This window comes from Podarcis muralis, chromosome 13 (genome assembly GCF_964188315.1).
Source record: "Podarcis muralis chromosome 13, rPodMur119.hap1.1, whole genome shotgun sequence".
NCBI lineage: Eukaryota > Metazoa > Chordata > Lepidosauria > Squamata > Lacertidae > Podarcis > Podarcis muralis.
This window is the reverse complement of record NC_135667.1, coordinates 20,222,228-20,239,803: the sequence shown is the minus strand read 5'-3', so window position 1 is coordinate 20,239,803 and position 17,576 is coordinate 20,222,228. Positions and strand designations below refer to the sequence as shown.

The following is a 17,576-nucleotide window of genomic DNA, read 5'->3' as shown; positions in this document are numbered from 1 at the left end:
CCCACCCAACTATCTTTGGGACTCCACTCTGGATTTGTGTAGCATGGGCATAGCCAAGCCCCCCACCCCCAATCAATATAAATACTTAACTAAGTTTCTGCTCCCCCTAACATGAAGCCTTCCCCCTCCAACATAAATCCTGGCTACGTCCATGTTGTGTAGGGTTTACTCCTGAGACTTTTCTTCTCCCAAAGATATCCCACAAGGCATGCATGCTTTTTTGTGTGCTTTTTATTGTACAGTACTGTAAATTGTACTGTTCTCTTCAGACAATTAAATCAATGAGGAGGGTGCAGAAAACAAGAGGGCTAGCTACCTACATGGGCGTGTTGTAAACAAAAATCGCCCTTTTCTCTTATGGGGTATCCAAGATCCCATATAGAGTCCTTACATAGGTTCCCTATTGGTAGGAGAGAATAACAGAGGCCAACCAGAGAATATTGAGAAGCAAAGCAGCTAGTAAGCTTGATCTTTATTGATCTGTTGCAACAGGGTGCTCCCCTCACCCACAGGAGAGAGGAGGGACCCAGAAAAATGGCGTGCAAGGCCTTATACTTTTGAAATTGCCACCCTGTAGATCAAGACCACCCCCAAAAACATCATACATACATCACAGAAGGGGTGTAACCTAAGACCACCCCTCAGATACATCACACCTACATCACAGAAAAGGCGGTCTAAACAGAAATTTGAATACAGTGGTGCCTCGCAAGATGAAAATAATCCGTTCCGCGAGTCTCTTCGTCTAGTGGATTTTTCGTCTTGCGAAGCAACCCTATTAGCGGCTTAGCGCTATTAGCGGTTTAGTGGCTTAGCGGCTATTAGCGGCTAAAAGGCTATTAGCGGCTTAGCGGCTAAAAGGCTATTAGCGGCTTAGAAAAAAGGGGGGGGGGAAGCGAAAAAAATCCCAAGACTCGCAAGACGTTTCCGCCTTGCGAAGCAAGCCCATAGGGAAAATCGTCTTGCGAAGCGCATCGAAAAACGGAAAACCCTTTCGTCTAGCGGGTTTTTCGTCTTGCGGGGCACCACTGTATTGTTTTTCTCCTGTTGTTCTTTATCACCTGTCTGGCAGGTTACTTGATTGGATTGCCTGGGGAGCCCAGCCATTCTTTTGTAGTGATAAATACTTAGTTCCTGGGCCAGGTCACAGGCTCACACCCTATTCATATCTTAAATGTGCCCTTAAGACAGGATTTGTGAGGAAAGAGACAATGGGGAGGTTTCCCACTTTGACCTTGCAGAGAAAACATTTGGTCAGTTTAGGAATCAAAATGGTTCCAGGTTGGCCTTCTTCCTGTGCTGATCTATCTATGTGCTTGGTTGGTACACTTATGAACATTACCAGATATCTAAGACCATAAAATTCCTATCACAGGTGTAGCCAGAAACTTGTTATGGGTGGGGGCAGAACCTTAGATTTGTACAGTATTGATTAAGGAGAGGCAGCTGCCCCCCCCCCCCCGCTACGCTCATGGCTGGCTAGAAAAGTTTGGTGGAGAGTGAGCTAGCCAGCAGGCGAGCCCATCTTTCCATGGTGGAGGAAGGCTTGACAGAGGAACTTCCTGCCTCTCCACCTTCCTAAGGAAACACCGACGGGCGCAAGGAACAGGCGCAAGAGTCGCCGCTTCCGCGTTTTCCCGCCTTTCTCCCTGCGTCTCCCATAGCAACGCCTCGGCGCGCGAGTCCGGCTCCCCGCGTCTCCCGCTCTCTGGAGGCCGCGGCGGAGGGATATCGCCGCTTGTTCTTCGGCTCACGCTGAGACAAGATTTCTCCGTCCGCGTCTCCTTCCCTCGCTCGGACGCTTCGACCTCGGCTTCTCGGTTGGCTTCTCTCCCTCGTGTGAGGGGCTGCTCTTCCTCAGCCTCGCGAATAAAGGCTGGTTGAGAGAGCTGCGCGGCGCGAAAAAAAAGAGTCCCGGCTAAACGACCTTCTTGCACGCCCCCCCCCCACCCCGACGGTAGATTCCTTTCTGTACAAATCTGCCCCGTTTCAGTTGATAAAAGGCCACGATAACGCCTCTCTCTCTCAGGTGAACATTTAGACTTAACCCGTGACGTGGCTGAGGGTCTCCAAAAATCTCCCGTGGATTTATAGCCTCCCAATTCCTAACGTTGCTGCCAATTCGAGAAGCAAAAGCAACCCGGCCTCGCTTAAGCCGTCTGTTGGCGGCCCATAATGGCTAAGCTGCTAGGCTTGAAGCTACAAAGCACGCTCGAGCTATTTATTGATTGAAATTTTAATTATTGATTGAATTTATTTTCCTCCCTGAGGAGACCAGTTGCGACAGGCACAAGTTCGAAAAGAAAGCTTAAGGCCACTTAAAATAACCCGAAATCCATTGCCATTGAAAATGTCTTTAAAAAAGCAGTCACGGTTAAAAAGATTCTTCCGTCCAACGACCTTGGGGTTTGTACCGACCAATATTACAATGGCTACCAGCCCTTTATCCCTTTATCTTGATAACTGAGCTGCCTTCATAGGCGGAACAGCCAAAGCCAAACTTTCGGCTCAGGATTGCGGCTCAAAGACAGCTTTCCTCCTCCCCTGCCTCAGACCCCTACCGCCACCCACAATAAATCAATAAAAAGCCTAATTACCCCCCTTTCAAATGCCACCGGGCCTTCCACAGCTATTAATACATACTCTTTTACCAAATAAACTTACTTTGGGTTAAATACTGTGGCTGCCTACACTTGTTAATTCTGCATCCAATGCCCTCCCACCGCTGGTTTGTGAAGCAGTAAATACGCAATCCATATCTATCCTGTCTTGTTTCTCATGCAATAATGCATCCCTTCACCCCAAAAAACAGCTTCTTTCTGAATTGAGAAAAAGAAAGATAGATGTGCCAACCCCATGGATGCCATTCACAGTAGGCTGGACTCCCCAATTTGTTCCAACTAAAACCACACCATAGGGAGGGATCTCAAACTAATTATACATTATTTTGATTTAAATAAACCTAAATTTGGGGGTCACTCCACATATGTGAAATGGCAAATCATATAGTCAATCCAAGGTCCATGACACTATGATATAGCTGAAAACCTGTGCCTGTTGTGCGCACACAGCACAGAATGCCCTGTAGGAGAGAAAATACTGTTTTCTAATATAATTCTGATGTTAGCAAAGAAAACCTTCCAAATTAGTCAACTACATTACATCCATGCTACTGCCACACAAAGAGATATGAAAGTAACTCCTTTTTTATCATTGTATTTCTTAATGAAATGTTTAAGCCAGGTTTAACTTTCACACAGCAGTCCTATATATGTCTACTCAGAAGTAAGTACTACTGAGGTTGAGGAAGCTTACTCCCAGATAAGTGGGTATAGTGTTACGTAGCCTTAAAGTCTTATGAGACTGATGTGCTTCGAACAGATGAAGTTGTGCATTTGGTGCAGTCCAAATGAGTTTAATTTGAGGTAATTCACCTAGGCATTTTGCTACTTTCACAAAGCCTGGCAAATAATTAATTACCCAAGTAGCTTTTTTGCTTCACAGATACTGGAATTATGTTCTTGTTTTGCTTGTTGCAGGTACACACAGAAGTGACCTTATAATCTATTTTTCCTGGATAAGAACGCATCTGTGGAACCAAGTTCTGATTGTCGAGGAACTTACCTGTGTGTGATGATGGAGGATATTTATTACAAGTCACTTGAAAATGAAGCAGTTGGACAGTTAACTGCATTCTTGTCGAGAGAAAGTAGGCATTGGTCATTCCTAGCTGCCAGTCATGTAACAGTATTGTAACTGCGTCAGAAACATCTGCTCCTAGAACCATTTCCCCTTCCTCAGGGCGCTTCCAGACTGTTGCCATTTTTGGTTGGGATTCAGTCACATATCAGCAAATTCAGGTCACACAGTTATAATTAATAAGGAGGAACAAACCTGCTTCCCCAAAAGATCAAACTTTTAATGAAAAGGAAAGTGATGGGGAAATGCACTGGAAAGTTTGAATTAACACTTGCTTTGAGGTAACATAATAAATCTCCCTGCAGACAAATCAAGATGCATGCAGTTCATATGATTTCCACCATAGTTCCCCCCCCAGCTGATTTACCAAGGTTTTATCAAGCAGATTGAGATGCCCTCACCTCAGTAATGGGATTGTAAATACATTTCATAACAGCCCCAGAAGGTTGACCTGGTCTGCAGATAATCTAGGCTTAGGAAAAAAATATCATTTATATAAATATTACTTCCTAATGTTCCTTAGCAATGCCACAGGACAGCATTGGCGTCAGCAGCAAGAATATCATCCTGAATGCAGGCCAGTGCTCTGAAGAACATGTTCTGAAATGCACATTCAAGGCCTGTGATCCAGAACAAACAGGTAGAAAGTTTTTTAATATCAGTTGAAAACTATCAGTCTTCAAAACTGCTGGGAGATCAGTTTTTTGTTAAGATGTGCAAATACCTTTCAGAATAGTTTAGCATCAGGTTATATATTATAGACTCTTGGCTATATGTCATTTTGTCAGTGAACCTAACATGACTGTATTGAAGAAGTACACAATTCCAGGTCAACTTTAATGACAATAAGTCCTAGCAGAAAGATGGAATACTTTCTTCTTCTTAGACAAAGTTTTATTGACTAGGATGTGCAAAAAATAAATAAAAATAATTCATTGATAGACATTATCCAGGACCCTTCCCAGTACTTCAAAGTTACATAAATTTATTTTACTTAAGGTATAATAGAAAGAGAAGAAAAGACAAGAAAAAGGTAATAATAAGAAGGAAGTGGGTGGGAAAGGGAAGCAGTGGTACAAAGCTACTATTCCTTTAAAAATCCTATTTTTCTTGAAAGTTGGTTCCTGATACATCACTCATTTTCTTTAATCATGGAGACTAGAAGCCAATGGATTAAAAATTAAATATAAATTCACATTACTTTTCACACCAAGCAAAATTGCTTTGTGAGCTACTGCTCTGGGGTATTTTAAAACAATACAGATATGTGTAGTTTATATATACAGTTCATATATTTATGACTGACGATTTTATCAGTTACAAATGCCTCATTTTTTTCTAAACTGGAGAAACAAAGACATATAAAACGTATCATAATAGCTTGCATTGGTAGATAGCAGAGACAACTAAATCCAGATTTATTGTTCTATGCAATTTTTATATTTGAGTTTTTTACCTACCTGTGTAATTCTGTCTACCTGTATTCTGGTTATAGGAGAGGTGTCTGTCTTCCGAATCATTGAATACTTGCAGGAGATGACAGGGCAGAACTGTGAAGACTGGAGGTTTCGGTCTCTATATAAGAGGTTGGACCCTCAAGAGAGAGGGATTGCTGTTGATTTTTCTACCTTCTGTGCAGTTATGAAAGATTGGATCTCAGACTGTCGACAAGAGGGGTTAGTAATTGTAGTAGTCAGATATTGCCTTACACATGGCCTTGGTTTCAATATTAAATTCCCTGAGAGATGTCTGTATTGTTAGTATTCTAAGGGAACCTGAGGCATGGTGAATTTTCTTTTAAGATGATGAGTAGTTAGAGTAGGGATGGAAAACCTCAGGCCTGGGTGCCAGATGCAGGCCTCCTTATCTGGCCCTCAGAACTCTCCCCAGGCCGGAGACTCACAGAGGCTTTTCCAGTCATATAATTAGAGGCCCACTACTAGAAGTGTGGAAGAGGTATAGAAATCTGATTGAAAGAGGTATTCCATGGTGGCTCTCCCCAACGGAAATAACTGAAATAAAGAAAATTAATATGAATGAGGAAAGATACACATATGAGGACCTTCTGGTGAAGACTGAGGAAGGATGGAAGTTGAAGCCCTATGAGGAATTGAAAAATAAAATAAAAGAATGGTTACGTTTTCACCAGATCAATGCCTTATGGGGGGAACATAAGAGAGTGGGGATGAGTGAGAAAAAATCAAGGTATCAGGTAGAAATTCTGGAAAGCAATGACAAAATCCTGTCGAAAATGTATAAACAATTATTAGAGTGGGACACCAAAGAAGATCTGGTGAAGGGAGCGATGTTAAAATGGGAAAAAGATCTTGGTTATAATATAGAGTATAATAAGTGGCAGACACTCTGGATGAAAGGTGTAAAATTCACAGCCTGTGTAGCCCTTCGTGAAAACCTAGAGAAAATGGCATATCGCTGGTATTTAACTCCGGCAAAGCTAGCAAAGATGTATAAAAGTGTGGATAATATATGTTGGAGATGCAGGGACAAGGTCGGGACTTTTTTTCATACTTGGTGGACTTGCGAAATAGTGAAGGAATTCTGGACACAAATCTACGAGGAACTGAAAAAAATTTTGAAGTATAATTTTCCCAAGAATCCCGAGCTGTTTCTGTTAGGCATGATTGGAAAAGAAATAAAGAGAATAGATCAAACCTTTGTTCAGTATGCTATGGCCGCGGCAAGAATCCAAATCGCCCAAAAATGGAAAACCCCGGACCTACCCACAATCGGAGATTGGCAAATAAGGCTATATCAATATATTGAATTAGCGAGATTAACACGGAAAATAAGTCCAAACAATACAGTTAAACATAAAGATGAATGGAACAAATTTTTAATTTATTTTGAGTCGATCCAGGGAATAAATAATTTATCAGTAGACGATAATTAATATCATCGAAGTAGACTGTTTTAGAAATACTGTAGAAATAATATAAGAATTGATAATTCCAAGACTAAGCTGGACTGAAGTTTTTGTTATTCGTAACTGTATATGTCTTGTTTGTTTCTTCTATTTTTTGTTTCTGTTTTTCTTTTTCTTTTTTCTTTATTTGTATATGTATATGTTTGTAACATGTATTTGTATACGTATATGTATATGTCTGTAATATGTAAACTGTGTATTTCTTCGTAAATAAAGCAAAAAAAAAAAAAAAAAAAAAAAAAAAAAAAAAAGAACTCTCCCCAGGCCATACACCTTCTGGAGCCATGCTCCTCTCCCGCCCAATGTATTTTTGCCTGGCTGGAATTTGTGCTTGAACTCTAATGGTGCTTGCTTGCTTGCTTGCTTGCTTGCTTGCTTGCTTGCATGCATGCATGCATGGAGGATGGAGAAGATACATGAATCTGTGACTTTCTCAACTTTTAAGAAAGCATAATAGTAACATTTAAACAAATTGAGACTCTACATCAGCCTTGCCCTGGTGGTGACTTCCCAAATATTTTTGTCTACAATTCCCATCATCCCTGACCACTAGCAATGCTGGTTGAAGCTGAATGGAGTTGTATTTTGGGGAGACACAGGTTTAGGGAATGTTGCTGTACATGTTGTGCTTTTCAGATTAATCTCCAGCTTCACTAATACAGTGGTACCTTGGGTTACATACGCTTCAGGTTACAGACTCCGCTAACCCAGAAATAGTGTTTCAGGTTAAGAACTTTGCTTCAGGATGAGAACAGAAATCGTGTGGCCGCGGGGCGGAGGCAGCGGGAGGCCCCATTAGCTAAAGTGGTGCTTCAGGTTAAGAACAGTTTCAGGTTAAGAACAGACCTCCGGAACGAATTAAGTACTTAACCTGAGGTACCACTGTATAATAATTTTATCTTTCCTGCCTTCCAAGAGTTCTGTGAGGCCTAATATAAATAGATATGCAAAACGTTTTTTACTTTGGATTATTTTCTTTCTTCCTCTTTAAAGAACAGTCTTGGTGAAGGCTATCCACCTTCTTCTGATCACCTGCAGAGGAAGGAAAAACAGGATTTGATGTAAATTTATCCATGATGTAAACAAAGGGAAAATATAATTCTGGCTTATTTTCCCACCTGCTTTTTTCCAAAAGGGAAGATGCTGTAGACCTAACAAACAGCATCCAAGATCTGCAACATGGCAACAAGCAGCTAGCAGTGCAGAACACCAAGCTGCAAAAGACTATTGAGGCTGCAGAAGAGCTCAACTCAAGACTCTCTGAGGAGATCTGTGACCTGAAGGGGAAGCTGAAAGGGTAAATGTTGGAAGTGCTTGACCTGGTATCATTAATCATGACTAATACAAGAAGGCAAATAGTAGAAGATTTAGTCAGTAATGAAGACAGGGCTGTAGGAAGTGGGGCAAGAGCTTCGTTGAATCTATGGAACATTGAGGGGCCATTGGTTGTGCTGAAAGGAGTTATTGTAATCTGACACTGTACCCTCTGATGTGCATGTATTTCCTTACCTTCAATACCATTCCCTATTTCCTTCCCTTCTGAGTACAGTGCTACCTACTCAACTTATGTTTGGGTTTGGATTAAGCTTTTCTTTTACTTTTCAACCCCCTGTTTCGTCTCCAGTTCTTGGATCTTTCTCACATAGCTTGATGATAGTGAAGTTTGGAGGTAGAATTCAGATCATTATAACTAAACAACCACCCTTCTTTATTACAGCACCCAGCCAGCCTTGGAACAAGCTAGGGTCATGGCAAATGAATTAGAGGATCTGAAGGTTTTCTCAAAAAGTCTGGAAGAAGAAAATAGTAAATTGCACACACAAGCCCGACAGCTGGTAGGTGCTTCAGTTTAGTTTCTGGTAAACTTTTCTGTTTTGTAAAGCTTACACACTGTTGTCTCAATTTTTTTGAGTTATTCAAATGACATTTTGGATTTTGGGTTGGAGAGTTTGGGTTTTTATCTCAGCCAGTTCTTCTGAAACAGAGAAGAAAGGAGTTAATGTAGTTGAATACACATGCAAATGTGTTGTGCATGTGGATAATTCTATAAAGCTTGTTAGATGAACTTGTGACAGCTGGCTTTTTAGAAACTACTGTTTATGCCTGTTTGGATAATATATCTGCACAAGACGCTTTCACAAACCACTTCAGATTATCCTTTTGCTGGAAAATGTTATATTGGAATTCTGGATCCTCATACAGGCTAATCAAATTGTAACATTCCCTTCCAAACTTTAGGTAAAAGAGCAGCAGTTCCTTTCTGTTCAATTGGATAAAGTGCAGGAGATGGTGAGCAGGGGCAATGGGGACTTTAAAAAAGCCATGTCAGCTGTAAGGTAAAGGTACCCCTGCCCGTACCGGCCAGTCGTGACCGACTCTAGGGTTGCGCGCTCATCTCGCTCAAGAGACCATGAGCCGGCGCTGTCCGAAGACACTTCCGGGTCACGTAGCCAGCGTGACGAAGCGGCATCTGGCGAGCCAGCACCAGCGCCGCACACGGAAATGCCGTTTACCTTCCCGCTATAAAGCGGTCCCTATTTATCTACTTGCACCTAGGGGTGCTTTCGAACTGCTAGGTTGACAGGAGCTGGGACTGAACGCGAGCTCACCCCGCCGGGGGGATTCGAACCGCCGACTTTATGATCAGCAAGTCCTAGGCACTGAGGTTTTACCCACAGCGCCACCCGTGTCCCTTATGTCAGCTGTAGGATAACACAAATGTAAGAAAATGAGGCATGTGGTTGAGTGCAGGCTGCTGCTGTTTGCACTTGTGGCATTACAATACAGGTGAAATCTCAGCTGTCAACCGCACAATGGAGAATAAGCATCCATTACATACAAGTCACTGCATGCATAATGAAATTCCATACAAGAAACTACATATCCTCCTGCAGGAAATCATCACACATATACACACACCATGAGATCCCTTCAGAATGGATATCTTCCTTATTAATCTAAAAAAAAACCAGAGGCTGTGTAATAGCAAACTGATTCAGCACATGGGAGATAGTAATGTTAAAAGTCTGTTGCATTTGTCTTCTAGAACAAGAAACTGCTTCTGGAGAAAGAAAGCTCAAAATGTAAAATCAAAGACCTGTTTACAAAGAAGGCTAAAATGAAGGTACTTAAAAATATCCATGTTCAACTAGTTTGTCAGATGACTGCTGTTTTTGTAGTATGGATTTGTGACTATAACTTGAGGGCATCTATTTGTATTCTGCTTTCTTCTTGCAGTCTCAGATCTCTGAATATGAAAACCTTATCTCCTGCAAAGATGCTGCCCTAAATGAGGTGAGGTATATATAGGAAAAATGACAAATTGGAAGTCTGAAATTAAGGTGCTATGATGGAGGTGAGCGTCTGGGAGTATCTGTTTTCCTGGGTTCAGTGATACTGTAGGTGATAGTAGCACGACATTTTGTTCGTAATGTGGTGAATTTTCAAGTTGTACACCTCTTTGCATGGAAGAAAAGAGTTTTTGCTATCCTGTCAACACACTGGGTTTAATTACAGGTTACCCATTGAACAATTTTGTACACTGGTGAGTCCATGAACTGAGTAGTAGTTTCCAGTGGTATGAACAGGGAGTCATTTGCAGCATCCACCTGTGTCATGAAGACATTTCCCCTCTATTTCCATTGGGAAAGAAGCTATCTGAATGAGTACATGACATCATGATAAGTTGCTAGTTTGTATATTACATTGCTACCTAATTAAACAAATCTTAGTTGATTAATTGTGATTAGTTGCACAACTTTTATTTGGTTGATTATAGTTCCACACGGGTAAAAACAATAGTTTTAAAGTTATAATTGATTAAACATTATGGTCTTATTTGTATGACTTGATAATCTTTGAAGTATTATATGCATCCTTCCTCTGACATTTTTTACAGCTTTGGCTTGCCTCTGTATTCAGGGATCACTAGGTGTCACTGCAACCTCATCGCTAGACATAACTTGGTTCGGAAAAGAAACCATCCATATTTTGAAAAATTAGTTTGGTGACAGAGGTTCTGTAAGATTATGGTTTGTTTTGAGATGAGGTTGAGTTACTTTTTTGTTTGTTTGGTTTTTATTATGTTTGATTATGTTTTGCGTTTACAGAAAACAAAACACGCTGAAGAACTAACAGTCACCTTGAATGAATACAGAATGGTAGTACAGGTAATGTGGGACTAGGAGGAATCTAGATATATATATGAAACTGAACATAAGTGTTCCCAGGGCATTAGAGCAAATTAAATGTTTTGGAGAAGTGGCGGGTTTTTAAAATAGACACAGAAAAGACCAAGATGTTAGTCAAAAACATGGATGAGCAGTCGAGAAATTTGGGGATTTGGCTGACCATGAGAAATCTCAACTTATTTCAAGATAATTATATTAAACTGTGGAAGGAGATTTAAAAAGAGTTGGCAATATGGTAAAGGATGACGCTTTCCCTACTAGGTTAAATTTCATCAATCAAAATTAATATACAGTGGTACCTTGGTTCTCAAACTTCATTCGTCAAACAGACTCCTGAATCCATTTGAAAACCAAGGCGCAGCTTCCAATGGCTGCAAGAGCTTCCTGCACTCAAGCAGAAGCCGTGTTGGATGTTTGGCTTCCAAAAAACATTTGCAAATTGGAACACTTCTGGGTTTGTGGCATTTGGGAGCCGATTTGTTCGGCAACTAAGCCCTTCGGGAACCAAGGTACCACTGTACTTCCTAAAATTATTCTAAATGATCCTGATTGTTAATAATTTAAGTTGCCTCAAAGAATGGAAAAAAGATATGGTTTGAAATTTACTATATGCTATACATTGAAAGAGAATCACATGAAAATGATCCATAGATGGTATCTAACTCTGAGTAGGTTGGCTAAGATGTATAAAGTAGAATCAGATTCGTGTTGGAAATGTGTGGTGGGCATGTAAAAAGGTTAAAGAGTATTGGGAAATGATTTACAATGAGATGAAAAAAACGTTTAAAACAACTTTCCCAAAAAGATCAAAGGCATTCTTGTTAGGAATAGTTCAAATAGAAGTTTCCAGGTGTCAGAAAAAATTATGTATGCTGCAACAGCAGCTCATGTATTATTAACCCAAAAATGGAAAGTGAGGGAGGTCCCTTGTAAGGAACACTGGCAATTTAAGATGATAGAATTTGTGGAACTAGCAGGTCTAACATATAGAATAAGAGAGCAAGAAGAGGAGTGGAAATCTTTTGTTGAGTATATGGAAAATAATTGCACACAGTCGAAAACGCTGGCAGCATTAAGATAAATTCAACAGGTTAGCTAATATTCGAGTATTGTACGATTGGAGAACTGACTAAAATGGTTATAGTAAAATATGCAGGTATAATAGGCAAACAAAATGAAGCATGGAAGGGGAAGGAGGGAAGCCACTGATTAAATGGTATTATGTAAATTGTTTATTTTGAAATGTTAAACTGAAAATTCAATAAACATTTAAAAAAGAAACATTGAAAAGTTTATAGAATTGAACACAGGACCTTGCAAGGTAGACCCATACAGACTTCCCCACTTTACTTTGTGCTAGTATAGTAGCTACCATACTTGTGCATCAGGTTCTCTTTGTGATCTCCATTAGGAACTGAAACTGGAGGTTAGCAGACTTCAAGAACATCTGTCCCAATCCTATCAGGACCAATATGTGTAAGTGTTGCCAGAATAAGCTAGGTGTTTTGGGGGCTGGTTAGGATACAGCAAGCCCAAGATGTATCTAGTATAAAGGAAGGTGTGGTGTCCAGCAAGGGATAGCTCTATGATTTTTGTTACAGTTGCCTGTAAAATCATTATTGTGTTAAATTAAGAATTATCCTTTCGGGACAGTGAAATGCTTTTGAATTTTCCAAAAAATATATATATCCCAAAAGCAACTTCAAAATGATTTAATTATTTCATTCTTTTAACTGGCAATTGTCAAAATGCTCCGTTTATGATTAGCTTGAATTCTGTATGAATCATATTCTCAAAATATACCCCTAAGTAAGCTATTATGTTTTGAGGATTGTTAGCAAGACCTTTTCATTTAATTTTAATTGCATAAAATTAAGCTTCTGAAGCATATGGGGTTTTAGCATATATTGTTTAATTCCCTTGTATTTGGAAGTGCTAGTTTTTAATTGTGGTACTTCACCCTGAGGTTTAGTGATGGTTCAGGATACAAATTTTAACTAAATGCATGAATAAAATTGTTATTTATATTATTAATAGTAATTTTTCAATACTTTTTCAGTACAGTGGTACCTCAGGTTAACTTACGGAGGTCCGTACTTAACGTGAAACTGTTCTTAACCTGAAGCACCACTTTAGCTAATGGGGCCTCCTGCTGCCGCTGTGCCGCCGGAGCCCGATTTCTATCCTGAAGCAAAGTTCTTAACCTGAAGCACTATTTCTAGGTTAGCAGAGTGTGTAACCTGAAGCGTATGTAACCTGAAGCGTATGTAACCCGAGGTACCACTGTAGTGTAATATTAAGCTCTGGTAAATCTGTTAAAATTGAGTGCCCCCTGGAGGCAGATATTCAGACAGTGAAAGCAGACAGCTTTTTCCTCAGAGGGGACAGTTCATAGTTGCATGATCTGTCCAAGACTAAATGAGGTTGTTCATATCATCCTTATTGCTCTCATTCTGTTCTTCTTCTTTTTTAAAAAGACTTAACAAGTCCACAAAGCAGCTGAGCAGGGAGCTGGAATGCTTAGGGAATGATTTATTTGGTCCCAGGTAGTTGTACCTTGGGAGTGCTCAAGAAATGGAACAGATGCAGCTTAATTTGCTGTCTCAAGAGAAATTAGTTTTGTCCTCTCCGAGACCTGTCCATCTCTCTCTCTTACGCACGCACATCATGTTCTGTGACCCAGTTCTTTGTGACTTGCACTAAGAATCTGAAATAATTTGTTCTGACTTGCTAGGGAGACACTGAGGTCAGGTCTCTGTGTGTTACGAACATGGATAATTTTGCTTTGCACTTTAGTGAGACAGGGGTTTGCACTTCTATTAAAGGAGTCATTTTGATTTTTAAAATCAGAGCTGGAAAAATATATATTAAGGTGATCTAATCTACCTCGCTATCCTAATGTTATCCAGACCTAAACAGTCTTTGACAGATACAAACAGAAAGTCTTTTAAAAACAAAATGGGTTGCATCCAAGCTTACCATCTTTCATAACTGACTGATAAAACCTCATATCTCCTGCTGCAATAGTAAATGGAAAAAGTGTTTTGTTTTGTTTTTATTTCAGTGCTATTGTGGGATTATAACAACTTTTTTTTATATAAAAAAAGGAAGGCTAAGCTAAAAAACTGTTTTGGCACAAATTAACCAATTAAGAAATGATTCCAACCAGAAAGGCTGCATGTGTTTTTATAGATTCATTAAAAATAATTGTACTAAAACACACCAAGCAGTCCTGGAGAAATATTTTAATAATATTTTTCAAACTATAGTTGAAAAGGTGTTTTAGTGTGAATTAAAAGAGTAATTAAAAATAAGCATGCTATTAAAGTAGCACTGACCGGAAAGGGTAATAGTGAAGGTGTGTGAAAGAATAGATACATGATGATAGGTACACCCACCTGGTATATCACTGTACAGCTTTTGAAAAATACAGAAGAATAGTACTAAGGTGATCTACCCCTGTGGAGATTGTGCTAGTATAGTCTGAACAAAAGACAGAATCACCATAGGGAGAACCCAGGAGGACAATGATTTGATAACATCATGCAGATGACCCATAAATTGTAAGTGAGCAAAGCATGAAAATTCCAGAGGAAATTCTAGTGTAGAAGAGTACTAATAGCGTTGTTAATTTTTATGTTGTTATTTTTATGTTAATGTTTATTGTTAATTTTGCTTTGTTAATTACAAGGTAAGTTGTTGATCCTCGGTTAAGTAGCCAAGGAGGTTCATGTAAACTCCCATTTTAATTGTTTGCAGTTCTGTTTGACACAATGAACTGTTAACATTCTTTTTGATGCAGGCTGCCAGGAGATTTCCTAGAAAATGTGAAGACCTGCTCACAGGCCCCTGCACAGCCACTCTGGATGGAAATTGAAGAATCACAGAGAGTAAGTTGTCACAAATGAGTATTGCTTCTTGGAATGTCTTACTATTGCTCTCACCATAAATGGAAAGGATCTCAAGACTTAACTCAGACAAACCCAGAGTCTTGGGTAGATGCTTGCTGTACAGGGTTACACATTTATCTAGTTTGAAGGGAGTTGTTGCTCAGCACTAGTGATGTTGCAGGCACTATCCAGTACCGCCTGTGATACTCACACAATGACAACACTCGTAGTAGCTGTTGTTGTGCTAAATGGGAGAAAAATAACATTTTGCCAGTAACAAGATATTACACTTTTGTGTATTGGAGAAAAGCAGCACCTGTGTCACAGAAGTGTATGTTGAAGAAAGGCTTAAGATTTATTCAGCTATAAAATGATGATAGTCCCGTACTGTCTTCAGCAGCAGTTTGGCGAGGAGGCTGATTTGCCTAGTCCTTTGTGTGGGATGTTGACATCTTTGGTGACAGATCCATTGGCTTCAGGTGACATTGGATCGTTGGCAGAAAGGGTAAGTGTGGAATTCACAAGTGGTAAGAAAAATAACGACAAAGTTTTCTTCCTTTAATTCCAGAGAACATGTCTGCTGAATTAAAGCTACCAGTATGCTGTTAGTAATATCGAAACTAGATTGACTTCACACCAAGCAACACTTTAAGCTTTGACCCCCGTTTCAAAAATGGAAAATCATCTCAAAAACTGATCTGACCACCCCATCCCATAGCACACCTCTAATTTTCTCAAAATAACTTTTTACCTACTGATATCTGGAGCTAGCTCAAATTTTGTGTTGTTGGGCCAGGTGCTGTATATATTTCTTTTTCTAGAAAACAGAGCATGATCCATAGTCTTATCTTTCATTACCTTGGTAACTTTTCTCTGAACTCCAGTTTTGAGGCCTGCCAAGATATATTTTAATACTAAGGACCCAATGTGTGGTGTGACTCATTATCCCAGCAGCCTCCCACTGTTCTGTTTCTCTCTGTCTACAAATTGGAATACAACACAAGCAAAAGCACCAAGAATACTGTGGCTTCCAACTGGTAGACATGCATTTGCTGTCACATCAAAGTGTGGATGGGACTTGTTGCCTTTTTGTTGCTGTAAACATGTAGGAATTTGTGTAGGTGTAGAGTTATGGTGCTGAAAATATGAACAAGTCCCCTGCTCAGTTTAAGAAGAGTGTATGACCAGAAATCTTATGAATTGGACATTGTGGCTAATGCCTTTGGGGTGGAGTCAGTTGTGCTCTCGCTTGCCCTATTTGTTAAAGGGGTTTTGTGAAATCAAGCTGTTTCTTTATTATGCAAGCTGCAGTAGCATTTTGTTGGCAATTGGAGGGGAGGAACTGAGGACTGTATGGGTGGGTGTTGATAAAGCGTGCCCTGTCCTTGCATCTTGAAAAAGACCCCTGTTAACTTGGGCATATACTAGTGGACATGAATGTGGGGGGGGGGAAAGAAAGTCACATTAGATGTAGGAGCTGGAAGATGGCAAACTGCACAAGGCAAGCACACTGTTTACAGTATTAATCTCCTCCTCCTATTTAAAGAGCATTTGCTATCCAGTTGATTGAAGGGAAGATGTTGTTTGTCATGTTGTAGTGAAGAGGAGCCTTTTCTCCTACCTCCATAGTCATATATGAGCCAGATGCTGACAGTTTAAATGGATGTTTGTACCATGGCAAGTCACAGAAGCAAAGCCAACACTGAAAGTTTGGAGAGACATATGGCCCATCAGCCTGATTTTCAAGGGAAAGTGGGACTCCGGCATTGGCACCAGAAAAATGAAAAGCCCATTAGGTTTCCTGTGGGATGCACAGACTACACAGTCTGTGTTCAATTACAAAACAGGCACCAGTGGAGCTAACAGGGACATGATTAGCAGTAGGGAAGTTTAGTATGAATACTAACAAAAAGACATTAGCTGCTCAGTATCTAAGAAAGCTGGTACTATTTTGAATAATACTGTTCTGGAGATTATGATAGTTTGTCTGGAAATGCTTATTTACATGTAAAGGTCCACAGACAGCATTTTCTGGGCTTCCTTGAGGCTGCAGTTCGGGATCTCAATAAAGGTACATTTTCAAGGAACAGTTTTCAGGATTCTGACAAAAATCCTGAAAACCATTTGCCTCCCTGAATTAGTTTGCAGGGGGATTAGACAACATTGTGTCAAGCAAGTGTTATGCACTTTCCAGTGCATTTTCAGTCACATTTCTTATCACCAAAGTCTGGAAGTTCAGCTGGAACTCACTGGAACTCTGTTCCGGTACCTCTCAGGGAGGTGCCAACGCCATTATAAGAGAACAAAAGAGGCATTCATGGTGAGTTCTGGCAACTTTCCCCCCTCGAAAAATAGCACTGGATGTCACCAATCAAAATTGGTTGCATAAATCTTTATCTCTGACCATTGTTGCCATAAATCAGGCTCTTATTCCTGTTTAAACTAAAAAAATCAGTGATACTGTGAATGCCGATAAGGGAGATGTAGCAAAAGGAAAGAATTTAAAGGCAAAAATATATCTGATCTTACATTTAATGGAAAGATCTGATCCTGGTTGTGGAGCTTTCAGGAGAAGAGGAGAAGCTCATGATGGCAGCCAAGACAGCTAAACTGTCAAAAAGGACAAGGCAATGGAAAGTTTTATGCTACTAGAGCTAACTTCTTGACAAACTGAAGCAAGATTTTAAACATGATCTACAGGAAGAGTAGAAATTAGCCTTAAAACCTATAGAAACTTCATTGGATTAGACAGAATCACAATATTGGATGTTGCTGCAATAGCAAATGAAACAACTAAAATGGGAATTAAGCATTATAAAAGAATTTAAAAGCTGTCTGACTGAGCTAAAGATA

The 17,576-nt window shown here is 40.0% G+C and overlaps 1 protein-coding gene across 6 annotated transcripts in view; it reads left to right on the top strand.

Annotated features, from left to right (window-relative positions):
• Positions 1-1,482: 1,482 nt before the first annotated feature.
• The window catches only part of KASH5 (KASH domain containing 5), a 25,109-nt gene continuing 9,015 nt past the window's right edge, over positions 1,483-17,576 (top strand). For 2 of the 6 annotated variants that reach the window (XM_028752022.2, XM_077917111.1), the window contains exons 1-13: positions 1,483-2,029; positions 3,540-3,709; positions 4,223-4,339; positions 5,195-5,375; positions 7,779-7,940; positions 8,361-8,478; positions 8,882-8,932; positions 9,690-9,767; positions 9,881-9,937; positions 10,753-10,812; positions 12,245-12,309; positions 14,636-14,723; positions 15,121-15,228. In XM_028752022.2, the coding sequence (XP_028607855.2) occupies positions 3,634-3,709; positions 4,223-4,339; positions 5,195-5,375; positions 7,779-7,940; positions 8,361-8,478; positions 8,882-8,932; positions 9,690-9,767; positions 9,881-9,937; positions 10,753-10,812; positions 12,245-12,309; positions 14,636-14,723; positions 15,121-15,228 (1,161 nt within the window). In that variant the 5' untranslated portion in view covers positions 1,483-2,029; positions 3,540-3,633. Of the gene's footprint in view, positions 2,030-2,076; positions 2,407-3,539; positions 3,710-4,222; positions 4,340-5,194; positions 5,376-7,778; positions 7,941-8,360; positions 8,479-8,881; positions 8,933-9,689; positions 9,768-9,880; positions 9,938-10,752; positions 10,813-12,244; positions 12,310-14,635; positions 14,724-15,120; positions 15,229-17,576 lie in introns of those variants that run through there. The other 4 variants (XM_028752017.2, XM_028752020.2, XM_028752016.2 and 1 more) reach the window with 4 other exon arrangements.